Below are 16,174 nucleotides of genomic sequence, written 5' to 3' on the forward strand. Positions count from 1 at the left end.
AGCTATATAGAGTCAACAGTTTAAAGAAAGAAAGAACCACATACTGAGTGGTCTTACTATAAATTTATTATGCTAATCTTAAATAGGCCCTTAGCCCTCCCCAGAAATCTTACTCCCTTTCCTTAATCCATCAGTGTTCCCTCCCTCCCAGACACTTTAGCAGTTTTGCCCTCTTCCTTCTCTGCTGGTTATCTTCCTTTCTATTTAATAAGAAAATGGAAGCAATTGGAGAACTTCCTCAAGATCCCATCACAGCATCTACCCCTGTGCTCGACCTTCCTGAATGCTCTGCAAAGTGACTATCTGTGCTCCCAGGCCAACCCCTCCATTGATTTCCTCTATCCCATCCACTTGCATCTTATTCAGGACATTGCTCTATCTTTTATCCCCTTTCTTTCATGCATCACAAATTGTTTTCTCTCTAATGTACTTTTTCCTTTAGCATACAACCTTGCTGTTATTTCTTTCATCTTGAAAAAAATTAAAAAGTAACAAAAAACGAACCTTTCACTTGACTAATCTTTCCCCTTTAAGCTATCCCCAATTTCTCTTTTTCTCTTTACAGCTGAACTGCTCAAAAGTGTTGTTTATACACTCTACCTCATTTTCTCTTCTCTTTCTTAAACCCATTCCAACCAGATTTTTGTCTCCAGCACTCCAGCAAAACTGCCCTTCTCAGGGTTACTGATGACCTTCATATTCTTAGTGACCCATGGATACTTTTCACTGTATCAATTTGTCACCACAATTTTTATAGAGAGTATTTACAATGCAGCTTTAGGATTTATTGAACTTGCAGATCATTTTTAGTAAACTCATTGTGAAATCTCATTGCTTTATGTTATGATGAGCTAATCTTTAAAGTTTTAAAACTGCGAATCTCTTTTTATTGACTGATATAGCAGCAACAGAGGGACTGGTAACATGTATTCTGCACAAAAAGAAACAGAAGAATGACTACTAAAACAATATATTATAACTGAATCATGAAAATAACTGAAAACTTTTTTTTACAGTTTTACAATTTGTCATAAAACAGAAGTTGTCAAAAACACTCTGAATCCTATTTGGCAAGCATTCAAGATCTCAGTCAGAGCTTTATGTAATGGCGATTATGACAGGTAAAATAAATGACAACTTTTCTGAGAGTTTTGAGTATTAACTATAGTTTTTGTATCCAATAATCTAAGTTGAATTTTAAAAATTAAGTTGGCTCCTTTACCAATGTAAATGTGTATTTACAAAAGCATAGTTGATTTATTCAGAATTTTTTAAATAACTTTTTTTTTTAATCCACAATGATTTGGGGAGGAGGGATAATATGAGAAATTAAAATTTGGTTTAACTAATTTTCAAGAAAAAAATGTGCAAAGTGTTAAAAATATATTGAATATTTGTTTAATATATTCAAAAGTCATCTCAGAATTTTCATTTCCTCAAGACTTTCATTTGGTATTATCTTTCTAGAGAGGAATAAGTAAATATACAAGATACATAAGATTATGACTACATATGTTATAAACCCTGATTTACTCCTGAGAATCCTATTTGACATCACTGCTCCCATGGTTGCTGAATTATAAAGGTTCTAGAGATGTAGAACAAGGAAATTCTGGTGTTTTACAAATAGGTGGGTGAGGTGGCCCTGAAGAACTTCCCACAATATACCTGAAGATTTTTAGTATCAAAGTTGTTTTCTTTTTCTTATGAAAGTTGATTGTAAGATTATAATACAAAACCCCCTATTCACCCCAAAAGATATTTTTAAATCTTATTACTCGTATATTAGAAAAATGAAGATTTATGATATTAACAAATATCATAGAAAGAACTATTGATTGGTATATTGATATATGTCATTAAATTTACTTTAAAATTTATTATGCTATTTGACTGTCACTTTATTTAATAGTATCATAACTCTATTTAATTGGACTCATTCTAAGAAAGTATTCTTATAATATGGTTCCTAGTTAGCAGCATCAGCAGCAACTGATGAAACTTGCAGAAATTAAAGTCTTGGGCCCAACCCAGGCCTACTGAACTGGGAACACTGGGCATGAGGTCCAACAATTCACGTTTTGACAAGCCCTCCATGTGATTCTTATCCATGCTGAGTTTGAGAAATACTTCTCTAAGATAATGGTTTTGAAGAGTGGAGGAGTAACTCTATACCTCTCTTTCAAGAAGCTATGTCAAAAAAAAAAAAAAAAAAAGAAGCTATGTCAAACTATAAATGCTTTTCCCATATACTTTCTTACTCTGTTTAAAGAATTAAAAATCTGTATGATTTTAGAAACCTATTTTAAGATATAAATTGAAGAATAGTATTAAAATTAGCAAAATCAACTTTAAACTATTTTGTAAAACCTGAAAGCATACTTTATCTAAGAAAATCTATAACTTATTTTTTAACATTTAATCATATGTTAATTTGATCTTACTAAGTAACTTCACTCTGTGTGTATGTTTTCCCCATGGACAGAACAGTCAAAGTAGAGGTGTATGACTGGGATCGAGATGGAAGGTAAGGCATTGTCTTTTCTTTTGTTTTTGCTCTTAAAACTTATAATGCTTTAAGAAGCAAATATGCTGATATGACCACATTTTCAAATTTTAATTTTATATTGAATATTTTTTGTCTTGTTTTTCTAAGCATTACTGAGGTGTTCACATGAGATTTTAAGAATGATTGTATCAAACTTGTGAAATAAAATAGAGGTCGTCCTTCTTTCTAGTAATATAGTAAAGATTTTCAACTTGGACTTGATGAGTTCTCATTATGCACAATTTATAGATTCTAGTTTTATATCTAGAGTAGTGATACTCAAATTTCTGTATCTCATAATCTCTCTGAAGATTCCTATAACCTTTCTACACCTATCATCCATGGGAACACAGCTGAGCTTCCCCTCCAAAAAGAAAAAAAAGACACACACCTCACAAACAAACAGCAAAACAGAACTCTGGAATTATGTCTGGTGATTGCCAATAAAAATAGTTAAGCAGAGCTCCAAAATCATGGTCTCCCTCTGCATACCCCAGCATGTTAATGAGTAAAAGAGTGGAACACACTACTTTTTCTCTTTCTTTTTAAAGTATTTTTCCACTGTTTCTACTGTTTTAAGTAGGACTGATATTGAGGTGTTTTTAAATGATGTTAAACCGAGGGACCCAGACATGCTCAAATCTCACCTTGCTCTAGATAACTGTTTCTTTAGGTGGTTCCTGAAGGGACTGAATATACAGATACCAAAGGAGAATGACAAGTGGGAAATCAAAGTCACTTAATTTTACTTGGCTAGTGTTCTCCATTCCAGCCTAGAGCTCACTGGTAAACGGAGCTGAAGCATTAGGTCAAAGCTCACGATCTAAGCAAGGCCATTCTCTCTGTGTTTTATATAAGCCAGCAGCCAAGCCCCAAAAGATGAAAATGTCTAGATACCCAAGCACTACTGTTAATACAGGAACAAATTGGATTGAAAAAGTGGCCTGTCCTGAGGAAGCACCTCCCCTTATTTCTTCTGCTTACATGGGTAGAAAAATTCATCAAGGCAAGGCCCTCCACCAGCAGAAAGATTGTGACTCGCCAAAGGCTCAGATGATGATTAGCATTTTTAGTGATTAAGTATTTTCTAATTAAGGTATGCACATTGTTTCTTTTAGACATAATGCTATTGCAAACTTAATAGACAACAGTACAGTGTGAACATAACATTTTAAAATGAAATAGAGTTGGCATACAATATTGTTAGTTTCAGGTGTACTACAAAGTATTTTAACATTTGCATAGATTATGAAATTATCACCAGGATAAGTCTTATAACCATCTATCATCATAGAAAGTTATTACATTATTGAACATATTGCTTATGTTGTGTAGTACGCCATGACTTAGTTATTATATAATTGCAGGTTTGTACCTCTTAACCGCCTACACCTATTTCACATACCCACTACCTGCCTACGTTCTGGCACCCACCCAGTAGTTCTCTGTATCTATGAGTCTGTTTTCATTTTATTTGTTAGTTTTGTTTGTTTGTTTGTTTGTTTTACATTATACATATAAGTGAAATCATGAGGTATTTGTCTTTTTCTGTCTGACTTACTTCACTTATTATAATACCCTCTAGATTCATCCATGTCGCAAATGGTAAGATTTCAATTTTTTTAAATTTCTAAGTAATATTCCATTGTGTGTGTGTGTGTATCATCTTCTTCACCTATCAAATGAAACTTGTGTTCCTTCCATATATTGGCTATTGTAAATAATGCTGCAATGAACATTGGTGTGCATATATCTTTTCAAATTAGTATTTTTGTTTTCTTTGGGAAAATACCCAGAAGTGAAATTGCTGGATCATATGGCAGTTCTTTAATTTTCTGAGAATTTGTCTTACTGTGTTCCATAGTAGCTTCACCAATTTACAATCCCACCAACAATACATGAGGATTCCCTTTGTTCCATACTCTCACCAACACTTGTTATTTGTTGTCTTTTTTGATAGTCATTCTGAACATGTGTAAAGTGATATCTCATTGAGGTTTTGATTTGAAATTTGCCTGATGATTAGTGATGTTGAGCATCTTTTCATGTGCCTGGTGTATGTACCATCTGTATGTCTTCTTTGGAAGTGTCTATTTAGGTCCTCTCCCATTTCTTATTCTGTTTGTTTGTTTTTATTGTTGTTGAGTTGTATGAGTTCCTTCCACATTTTTGATATTAACCCCTTTTCAGATATATTGTTTGCTAACATCTTCTTTCATTCAGTAAGCTGTGTTTTTATTTCTTGATAGTTTCTTCTGATATACAAAAGCTTTTTGGTTTAATATAGTCCTCTTTGTTTACTTTTTCTTTTGTTTCCTTTGCCTGTGGAGAGATCCAAAAAAATATTGCTAAGATGAATGTAAGAATATACTGCCTACTTTTTCTTTTAGGCATTTTATAGTTTCAGTTCTTACACTTAAGTCTTAATCCATTTTGAGTTTATTTTTGTGTATGGTGTAAATAAGTAGCCCAGGTTAATTCCTGTGAATATAGCTGTCCAATTTCCCCAACATTATTTATTGAACAATCTGTCTTTTGTCCATTTTATATTCTTCCTTCCTTTGTTGTAGATTAATTGACCATGTAAATGTGGATTTATTTCTGGGTTCTCCATTCTGTTCCACTGATGTATGGTTCTGTTTTTGTTCTAGTACCATAATATTTTGATTACAGTAGCTTTGTAGTACACTTTAAAATCAGGTAGAGTGATACCTGAAGCTTTCTTCTTCTCTCTCAAGATTGTTTTGTCTATCAGAGATTTCCATACAAATTTGGGAGTTATTGATCCTAGTTCTGTGAAAAATGCCATTGGTATTTTGATAGGGATGATTTTGAATCTGTAGATTGCCTTGGATAGTATGGTCACTTTAACAATATAGATCCTTCCAGTCTGTGAGCATAGTATGTCATTCCATATTTTTTGCTTCATCTTCAATTTCTTTCAACAATGTGTTATAGTATTCTGAGTATAAATCTTTTACTTCCTTGGTTAAATTTATTCCTATGTATTTTATTTTTTTGATGCAGTTGTAACTTGGATTGTTTTCTTAATTTCTCTTTCTGATAGTTTGTTTTTAGTGTATAGGAATGCAACATATTTCTGTATATTAATTTTGTATCCTGATACTTAATGTATTTGTTAGTTCTAATAGTTTTATGATAGCATTTTTAGAATTTCATATATATATAGTATTATGTCATCTGCAAAGAGTGACACTTTACTTCTTCCTTTCCAGTTTGGATTCCTTTTAATTTTTTTTCTCATCTGATTTCTGTGGTTGGGACCTTTAATACTTTGTTGAATGAAAGTGTCAGGAGTGGGCATCTTCTTCTTGTTCCTGCTCTTAGAGGAAATGCTTTGAGGCTTTCTGCATTGAGTATGATGTTGACTGTGGGCTTGTCATGTACAGCCTTTATTATGTTGAGGTATGTTTCCTATATATCCACTTTGTTAAGAGTTTTTATCATAAATGGATGTTGAATTTGACAGTAGATTTTTCTGCATCTATTGAGATGATCACATGCTTTTTAACCTTTGGTTTGTTAATGTGGTGTACTACATTTATTGATTTGCAGATATTGAACCATTCTTGCATCCTTGGGTTAAATACTACGTGATCATGGTCTATGATCCTTTAAATGTATTTTGAATTCTGTCTGCTAATATTTTGTTGAGGATTTTTGCATGTCTGCTCATCAGTGATATTTGCCTGTAATTTTCTTTTTTGTGGCATCTTGTCTGGTTTTGGTATCATAGTAATTCTGGCATACCTTCCTCTTCAACTTTTGGGAATAGGTTTGAGAAGGATAGGTGTTAAATGATTGTGTTAAATGTTAAATGATTAAATGATGGTTAAATACCTAAGTGATTTAAATGATGGTAGAATTGACCTGTGAATCCATCTGGTCCTGAACTTTTGTTTGTTGAGTTTTTTGATTACTAATTCGATGTAATTACTGGAATTGGTCTTTTTTAAAATGTCCTCTTGATTTTGTCTTGGGAGAGTGTACATTTCTAGGAATTTATTTCTTCTTAGTTGTCTATTTTATGTTAGGTTGTTCATTTTGTTGGTGTATAATTTTTAGTATTCTCTTATGATCTTTTGTATTTCTGTGGTATCAGTTGTAACTTGTCCCTTTCGTTTCTGATTTTATTTATTTGGGCTCTTTTTTTATTGATGAGCATGGCTAAATGTTTATCAATATGTTTATTATTTCAGAGAACTAGCTTCTGATTCATTGGTCTTTTCTGTTTTTACTCTCTGTTTCATATATTTCTGCTCTGATACTTATTATTTCTCTCCTTCTACTATCTTTGGATTTTATTTGTTCTTCTTTTTTTAGTTCCTTTATGTGTAAGGTTTGATTCTTTATTTGAGAGTTTCTTGTTTCCTGAGGTAGGCTTGTATCACTGTAAACTTCCCTCTTAGAACTGCTTTTGCTGCATCCCGTAACTTTTGGATCACTGTGTTTCCATTTTTATTTGTCTTCAGGTCTTTTTTAATGTCCTCTTTGGTTTTTTCAGTGACCCATTGATTGTTTAGTAGCATATTGTTTAGCCTTAACATTTTGTGGTTTTGCAGTGTTTTCTGTGTTTATTTTTAGTCTCATACTGTTGTGGTCACAGAAGATGCTTGATATGATTGCAATCTTCTTAAATTTATAGAGACTTGTTTTGTGGCCAGTATGTGATCTATTTGGAGAATGAACATAACTTTTATATGCACTGCAAAACCAAAAAATTCATGTGACTCAATTTATTGTGATATTTACTTTACTGTGGTGATCTGGCACCAAACTAACAATACCTCCAAGGTATTCCTGTACCTTGCTTTCAATATGATGTAAAAAATGGATGACTCATTCTTAGGTAAAAGTCTTATGTAACAAAAAGTTTGGTAATTTGGTAGAGATGAATGAGTGTATATTTTGAAAGAATCCTAAGAGACATCAAACAGGCTAGTGAAATGTATAAAAGAGCTGTCTCATATTATGTGAATTAGAGTGAGAGCAAAGGTAAGTCAAAGAGAGTAGGGATGGATTGAAAAGTAGAGTTAGAGAAAGACATCATTTATGAAATGTAGTTCAAAGAAGTAAAGCATTTGATTCATTAGCTTCAGGAACTTTTTTCAATTAAAAATGATGCTTGGAGACATGAATTTAGCAGCAAAGAAAATATTTGGATACATGGTTTTATAAGTTTGCGTTGTCATTGGATTATCAATTATTTGGGAGAAAGATTGGCAGGTGGTAGATATGCCATCATGAACAGCACATTCAAAGGAAGCCTGAGGAGTTCAAGACTGTCTGACAAGAAAAGGGTGAAGTTGGGAGGGAAAAGATTGTTAGGGGAACTTTAAATATTTCTTCAAAATGAATTTTACAATTAGTAGAATAATGAGAGGAATGCATTTTAATTATGTAAGTGGCCTAATAACTTTTTAATGTTGGGGTAAAAATGCTTTCTTTAATGTGAAATATATCTCTATATTTGAATATAAAATATTTTAATGTGGAATTCTGTATAATCCATGTACACTAAAGCAGGTTTTTTTTTTTTTAGGTTTTTTTTTTAATGTAAGCAAAATTATCATTTGGTGAATGACTTATAAAAAGCAAAATTAAAATCATCATTAAATGAATTTGATAATCCTTTCAACTAAATAATATATGAAATTTGAAAGGCAATTTAGTCTCCGATAAAAATGATGCTTAAAAGTTATAAAATAATGCAGATATAAGTTTTATAATACAATAAAATAGTCACTGTGTAGATTGTGATACCAGTTGATATTCCACCTGGTGGTTACATGTGGTATATTAACATATTGCTATTACATTTTTGCATTCATTTTTATATATTTGGCATAATTTTTCAATGTAGTTGTTCTTTTCTTAAATCAGAGTGAACATGATACGATACTCGTGTTTTATGATACAATGTAATTATCAGCAGAGACTGTTTTCTGTTCTTTGTCTTCCTGCCATCTTTAATATTTGTCATAAATCCTATATGTGTATCATTATTTAAATTCTAGAAGTGTATATCCGAGTGCTTTTGATTCTTCTTTTTAGAAAACAGTATCTGCTTGGTGGCTTCCATCCTTTTTTTTTTCTTTTTGACAGCTAGACTAGCTTTGTTCAGTAGAAATATAATGTGAGTCATATGTGTATTTCAAATTTTCTAGTGACAACATTAACAAGTAAAACTAAGCCAGTGAAATTGATGTAATAATAATTTTTAAAATTTAATCTTATACATGCAAAATGTTATTTTATTATGGAATCAATATAAAATTATTAAGGAGAAAATTAAAAATTTTTTATACTAAGTCTTTGAAATCTGGTATGTATTTCATGCTTACAGCACATCTCAATTGAGACTGGCTATATTTCAAGTGCCCTGTAGCAACATCTGGTTGGCAGTTATCATATTGGACAGCACTGTGTAAAGTTTAATGCAACTGTTGACCTGAAACAAATAAACTGCCAGATATTTCTCCAGCAAAGATGGCTTTATTTAGGATCAGTGGAGAATCTCAATTCAGAGTCTGTAACCAGGGCAAGCCACATGCAAGTCCCTGCAGGGCAAGGGAAGGGGCTGCTTTTATAAAGAAGAAAAAGAAGTTGGGAGAGCTACAGTAAAGAATCTGTATTTTTTTTCTCTTTCTGATTTACTTCACTCTGTATGACAGACTCTAGGTCCATCCACCTCACTACAAATAACTCAATTTCGTTTCTTTTTATGGCTGAGTAATATTCCATTGTATATATGTGCTACATCTTCTTTATCCATTCATCTGTCGATGGACACTTAGGTTGCTTCCATGTCCTGGCTATTGTAAATAGAGCTGCAATGAACATTGTGGTACATGACTCCTTTTGAATTATGATCTCCTCAGGGTATATGCCCAGTAGTGGGATTGCTGGGTCATATGGTAGCTCTATTTTTAGTTTTTTAAGGAATCTCCATACTGTTCTCCATAGTGGCTGTATCAATTTACAGAACCTAGGGTCAGGACGGGAATAAAGATGTAGACCTACTAGAAAATGGACTTGAGGACACGGGGAGGGGGAAGGGTAAGCTGGGACAAAGTAAGAGACTGGCATGGACATATATACAGTACCAAATGTAAAACTGATAGCTAGTGGGAAGCAGCCTCATAGCACAGGGAGGTCAGCTTGGCACTTTGTGACCACCTAGAGGGGTGGGATATGGAGGGTGGGAGGAAGATGCAAGAGGGAAGAGATATGGGGATATATGTATATGTATATGTATAGCTGATTCACTTTGTTATAAAGTAGAAACTAACACACCATTGTAAAGCAATTGTACTCCAATAAAGATGTTAAAAAAAAGAAAGACTATGTGGCTTTTCATTGTCTGAGTCCTTGCCAGGAAGGAAGATGAGTCTTTCTTCTCCTTTGGACTCTGCTATTGTTGCAGTGTGAGAGAGCTTCCTCTGCTGATCTCCTGGCTGTATTTAACTGAGGTTTCTGTTTATTATGTTTTTAACAAAGACCATATAATATGCATATAAATAACTTTATATCAATTGTTTTATTTTTAGATCAGTTTTATTTGTCTGCATTCGATACAAGTTTAGAGTTGTCCCCTTACAAAGTGAAGAAAAGTTGGTCAGTCATCTATATTATTTAGTCTATAAATTTAACCATAGGAAACCAATAGAGTAATCTGATGTTTCAATCTAGAGAGTATTTCAGTCAAAACTTCAAGTGAAAAATGGTTGACAGTGTTACATGCTTATATTGTTTTACTTGCTAAGGTACATGAGATAATTGAGGTGATAATGGTATTTACAGATTAGGAACTTCAGGAATTGGTGTGATCTTAGGTTAGAAATCTGATGGTATGTCTGACTCAATTCATCAACTTGAAATTAATTCTGTAGCAAACATCTTGTGCATCTATGACATATACAAAAATGTGGTAATGCTGTTGAGCAAGCAACCAGCTGACATTAAAATGGGTATCCTGAGCTACTTTAAAATAAAAGAAATATAGTCATATATACTTTTTAAAAATTTTAACACATTAACAGTGATTTGAGAGTGCAGAGACATCGCTTCACCTTGGTATGAATAATTGGTTTAAATGTACTTATGTACTTAATTTCAACAAGTTACACCACTTTTCTAAAATCATTCCCATAATTCCTACCATTTCATCAAGTGATGTGAAGGAAGAATATTTAAATCTCATTTTAACAATTGAAAAGCTGAAGTGCTAAGAAACTGACTAGTCTGGGTTACAAAAACAATCAGTGGTAGTATCCTTGGAAAGCTTCAAATTCTTCAGCTGACTTAGTAGCTTAATTTAAAATTCAAGGAGCATTAATGGAACAGCTCTGCATTAAAACCAAGTGGTTCTAATGTGGGACTGATTGTAAAAGGGCCACTGAGTAAATTTCTGTCTCCCAGAAAATGATGATTTGATGAAGTGGCTGAGCTAGTGAACTGCCAGTCATAAAATCCTGGCTTGTGGTGTCCTCTGAACATAGAGTAAAAATTTCATTATCACTCTGAATTTTTCAAATGTAGTCATTTAAAATAGTGATACTCATTATAAGTAAGTAAATGTATCTGTGAAATGCTGTACAAATGTTATCATTTTCTAGTATGTCACCTTTGAAAATAATATTTGATAAATGCATTTGGTGTTTTATTTACATGATTATATGTCATCATGATATAAAATAACTGATTCCTGGTTCAGTGCTTCGCTCAAGAACTTAACATTGTCTGAGACATTATAACTCATTTACAAGGAGGCTTTTATATAAACCTTTATATTTTTCTGATTATTTTAATTTCCTCACTTATTCTAATTAATCTTTCTCTAACAATAGCCCTCTATTTACTTGCAATTAACCTTCAATGTCCTAAACATGCATTCAATAGATGAGTCAGCATCTTTTCTTATTCCATTACCTATTACTTCTTTGAAACTTTAAAAAAATGCTAATAAACAGAATTTCATAATCTACATTTTATTTACATACTATTTTTTCTTCCACCTACTAAAAGTTTAAGTAATGATTTTCTTCACATTTAGCTTGTGTTGTCCTCTTTTCCCCTTCAATCTATTACTCTTGCTTTCATGAAAGAATGATTTAATTAGTATATATTTGAAAACTGAAGTGGCAATCAATTTTTTACTTCCGTATGTTTTTATTTATTTATCATCCAATAGAAATTCTATTAATTAATTTCAGAAGAAATTGTTATTGAACATGTACTATGTGCCAGACAGCTTGCCACATGATGTGACTTAATGAAAATCTCCAATCTTTATAAAACAATATTTTAATTTTTCTTAATATTTTTATATTCTTTTGCTCACTTCGAATGATTTTGGGTTTTCTCAGATCTGTATTTCAAGGAAAAAAGATTTTTCTTATTTTCAATAAGATTTTGAAGAAAATTATATAAACATTTCAAACTGGTGCTTAACTAAAAGATATATGCAGGATAGATTTTGGGAAGTGCTATTCTAAGCCACTATCAATTATGCAGTTTCAGAGTTTGCCCTGCTCTCTTCTATCACCATATACTTGCTTAGATAGCCTCAACACATGGAAAACTTCTTCTGTGTTTATTTTTGCCTGTTGGTTTTCTATTCCGGCTCAATTTTAATGCTGTGAATTGTCTGAAAGATTTCTTTATATGTCTAAATTCATTTAATCCTTCTCTCTTGTGTGTTGCACTTGCCATTTAGGAATATTTATTAGCATATCTAACATAGTATGTCTTATATTGAAATTATTTCTTTCTGCTTTATCTCTCATATTAAATTGTAAACTCCTTGAGGTTAAGGACTGTGTTTTGTCTTATTATTCCTCACAGTACAGATTATAATGCCTTTAATGTATTGGGATGACCAAAAAGTTCATTTGATGTTACAGAAAAACCCGAACTATCTTTTTGGCCAACCCAATAGTAGATTCTTGCTGTGTTATTTCATTGTTATAGAAAATAGTATTTAAAATAACCATGTTGTCTATCTAATAGACTCTCAGTTCTCCATCAGTGTTTGTTATCTCCTCATTTCCACCCTTTACTTGAAATTGTTAAATTATCTTGAATACTATTAGAGCTTTTATTGTCTCTAGTGAAACTTCGGGCATTTAGTAATTAATTCAGCTGTCATTTGCTTATTCTTTTTTTAATTTATAGACATCTTAGATTTTATATTCACATATCTATGATCTTCTTGTCATACAGCTTAATTAACTTTAGGCTTTATTCCATGTTCACATTCTGATGAGTTTTACCAACTTCATGTAGAATTATCAAATTCAAATTAAAAAATACATTTATAGTGTAAATTTTTATTTTTGATCACCTTACTATTCAGTTGCTTCCATTACAGTGTCATCAATCAAGTTTGGAAAATAAGTTAACTTCTAATTTTTGTAATAAGGTAATATTAGAGTCCTTAGAGCTGAAGGTACCTTTAGAGTTAACTCTTTATTTTACAAATAGGAGACTGAGCCCTAATATTTGCTTATGTTCAAATTTGAATTAATCATCAATTTTACCCTTAAATCTGCCATTCCTCTCATGAGTTTTATTCCACTGTAAGATTACCAGGGGTAAGATTTCAAAGGTTTGTCACCTGTCAAGATAGATGAAAGCAATGGGAGTAGGGTCCTGGAAGTTCTTTTCTTTTCCAAGGTCAACATTTTAATTGCTGGATTGTGGGGTGGCCTTGAGAGCCTAGGGGAAGTTTCTCAGAAGCTGGGGTTATTAGGAAGGGACACAAGAGACTCTGAACAATGGCTAATTATTTATAGGTGAGTAGACAAATGTTTTTGTATTTTTATATTTACTTTTACTCTTGATTTACACCCCTTGAATATCATCTCTAGGCATTATAATAATCCCAGGCTTGCACACTTGAAAGGTCATAATCATATTGATACCTCCCTTGCTCTAATCCACCACTTTAATTGCCAACTCCTGCATCTGTAAGCAATAAGCAATGAATGGATGCCATTATTGTAATTAGAATGAATTTTCTAAAGTTAATTTTGTAATTATTTGCAGTTTTCACTAGGTTAAAATATGGAACACATATGGGTATTTATGGAAAAAATTATAAATATTTGTTACTAGGCTGAAATTGGTTTTTTTTTACAACAGTATCATAATTTGTACAATAATGTAATGGGGATAAGTTTTTTAAAAGTAAACTGATACTGAAAGAATAGTAAAGAGAGCAACAGAGCAGTAGAAAATATTTTATACAATGTAGCTTAGGAAAAGAGAAAAGAAATCAGAACTAAAGAAAGCCTGAATCATAGAAATGGAAGAAAGAGAATTTATAGAGTCATGGAATTTATATATTTATAGAAACAGAAGAAAGGGAAATTACAGGGAAGAACTGTTGAGAATGGGACAAAACATTCTAGTACGCTCAGGAATTAGGGCAAAGGAATGGAGCTGAGGTTTTATAAATGTATGTTAGAAAAGATGTGGGTTATAAGTCCACCTTTCCAAAATAAATCATTTTATATCTCTAGTGTCACCATTGCTGAATTAGGATTAACTTCTTGGCATAGGAAAAAACTCAAGTTATCTGCAAATGTTACTTTTAATTTGGTCTGTAGACAATATTTAATATTAAAATCTATCTCCCAAACCCAACATTATACATTAACTCAGGTTGGCACCCACTAAAGAGGTAGCTGTTTATTCAAGAACAATCAAGTTTCTACTTTTGAATGAGAATAAGAATGATAAATTGAAATATAACAGATACTTTCATATGACTTGAAATAATTTGTATATAAGATTCAAACTTAAAAATTAAAATTCATATCATTGACTGAAATAATTTTCACATAAGTAGAAAGCAAACAACATAAAGAAAAGAAAATAGACGACTATGAAATAATCTCTCAGTTTGGAAGGGCTTTCTAAACGTGAAAGATGGAACTAAAGGGTCCATTTTAAAAATAAACTTTGTAAGTCAAAGTGTACAGATCTTATATATACAGCGCAATTGATTTTCACAAATTGAATATACTCTATAACAAACCCCTGCATCAAGAAACAGGTTTACCAGCACTGCAGAAGCCATTCTCTTCCCTTTCCCATTCACTATTCACCCTCCTGCAAAGTAATCACTTTTCTGACATCTATTACCATAGTTTAGTGTTGCCTGGTTTTGAATTTTATATAAACAAAGTCACATAGTGGTTTTGTGTCTGGCCTTCTTCAGCATTATTTGTGAGATTTGTTCACACATGCCTCCAGTTGAGACCACTGCTGTAATGGTCCACACAGTTTCTAACACGTTTTTTAGATGCCAGGTGTTTGCATTTTTTCCATCTGCCTCCCTTCCTCTCTGCCTCCCTTCCTGCCCCCTCCCCCTCCCTCCCTTCCTTTCCCCCCTCTCCCTCCCTCCATCACTTCCTCCCTCCCTCTGTCCCTCCTTCTTTCTTTCTTTTTTTCTTTCTCTCTTTCACAGTTGATCTCTAATCTCATAGTTTTGTGGCTGGAAAAGATGCTTGATATGATTTCTATTGTCTTCAATTTTTTGAGACTTGTTTTACAGCATACCATGTGATCTATCCTAAAGAATGTTCCGTGAACACTTGAAAAGAGTATGCATTCTACTGCTTTTGGATGGAACATTCTATATGTATCTATTAATCCATTTGCTCTAATGTGTCCTATGGCTGGTGTTTTCTCTTTGATTTTCTCCCTGGATAATCTGTCCATTGATGTAAATGGCATGTAAAGTCTCCTACTATTATTGTCTTACTGTCAATTTTTCCCATTATTTTTGTTAATATGTGCTTTATTATGTGCTCCTAGATGGGGTACATATATATTTACAATTGTTATATCTTCTTGTTGGATCAATCCCTATAATCATGTAGTGTTCTTCTTTGTCTCTTGTTATTATTTTGCTTTAAAGTCTCTTATGTCTGATTGGCACCCTAGCTATTTTTTTGTTTCCATTCGCATGGAGTACCATTTTCTGTCCCATCAACTTTCAGTCTATGTGTGTCTTTAGATCTGAAGTGAGTCTCTTGCAGGCAGCATATGTATAGGTCTTGTTATTTAATTCCTTAATCTACTCTATATCTTTTTATTGGGGGGTGGTATCAGGTTACATCTTTTTTTCTGAGATATAGTTGATGTACAATATAAGTTACAGTAGTACAACATAGTGATTCACAATTTTTAAAGGTTGTACTTCATTTATAGTTATTATAAAATATTGGCTGTACTACATGTATTGCACAATATATCCTTTCAGCTTACTTATTTTATACATGATTGTTTATACCTCATAACCTCCTACCCCTATACTGCCCCCCTACCACTAATTAGTTCTCTATGTCTGTGAGTCTGTTTCCTTTTTGTTGAATTCCCTACTTATTTTGTTTTTTAGGATTCCGCATGTTTGTGATATCATACAGTATTTGTCTTTCTCTGTCTGACTTATTTCACTTAGCATAATATACTCCAACTTCATCCATGTTTTTGCAAATGGCAAATTTTCGCTGCTTTTTATGGCTGGGTAGTATTCCATTATAGACAGAACCACATTTTCTTTATCCATTCATCTGTTGATGAACACTTAGGTTG

The 16,174-nt window shown here is 32.5% G+C and overlaps 1 protein-coding gene across 4 annotated transcripts in view; it reads left to right on the forward strand.

Annotated features, from left to right (window-relative positions):
- The window catches only part of CPNE8 (copine 8), a 303,498-nt gene that overhangs the window by 169,183 nt on the left and 118,141 nt on the right, over window positions 1-16,174 (forward strand). For all 4 annotated transcript variants that reach the window (XM_024764161.1, XM_024764160.1, XM_024764162.1 and 1 more), the window contains 2 exons: window positions 1,017-1,121; window positions 2,486-2,527. In XM_024764161.1, coding sequence (XP_024619929.1) covers window positions 1,017-1,121; window positions 2,486-2,527 — 147 coding nt within the window. The remainder of the gene's footprint in view (window positions 1-1,016; window positions 1,122-2,485; window positions 2,528-16,174) is intronic.

The sequence above is a fragment of the Neophocaena asiaeorientalis genome, unplaced genomic scaffold (genome assembly GCF_003031525.2).
Source record: "Neophocaena asiaeorientalis asiaeorientalis breed wild unplaced genomic scaffold, Neophocaena_asiaeorientalis_V1.1 scaffold329, whole genome shotgun sequence".
NCBI lineage: Eukaryota > Metazoa > Chordata > Mammalia > Artiodactyla > Phocoenidae > Neophocaena > Neophocaena asiaeorientalis.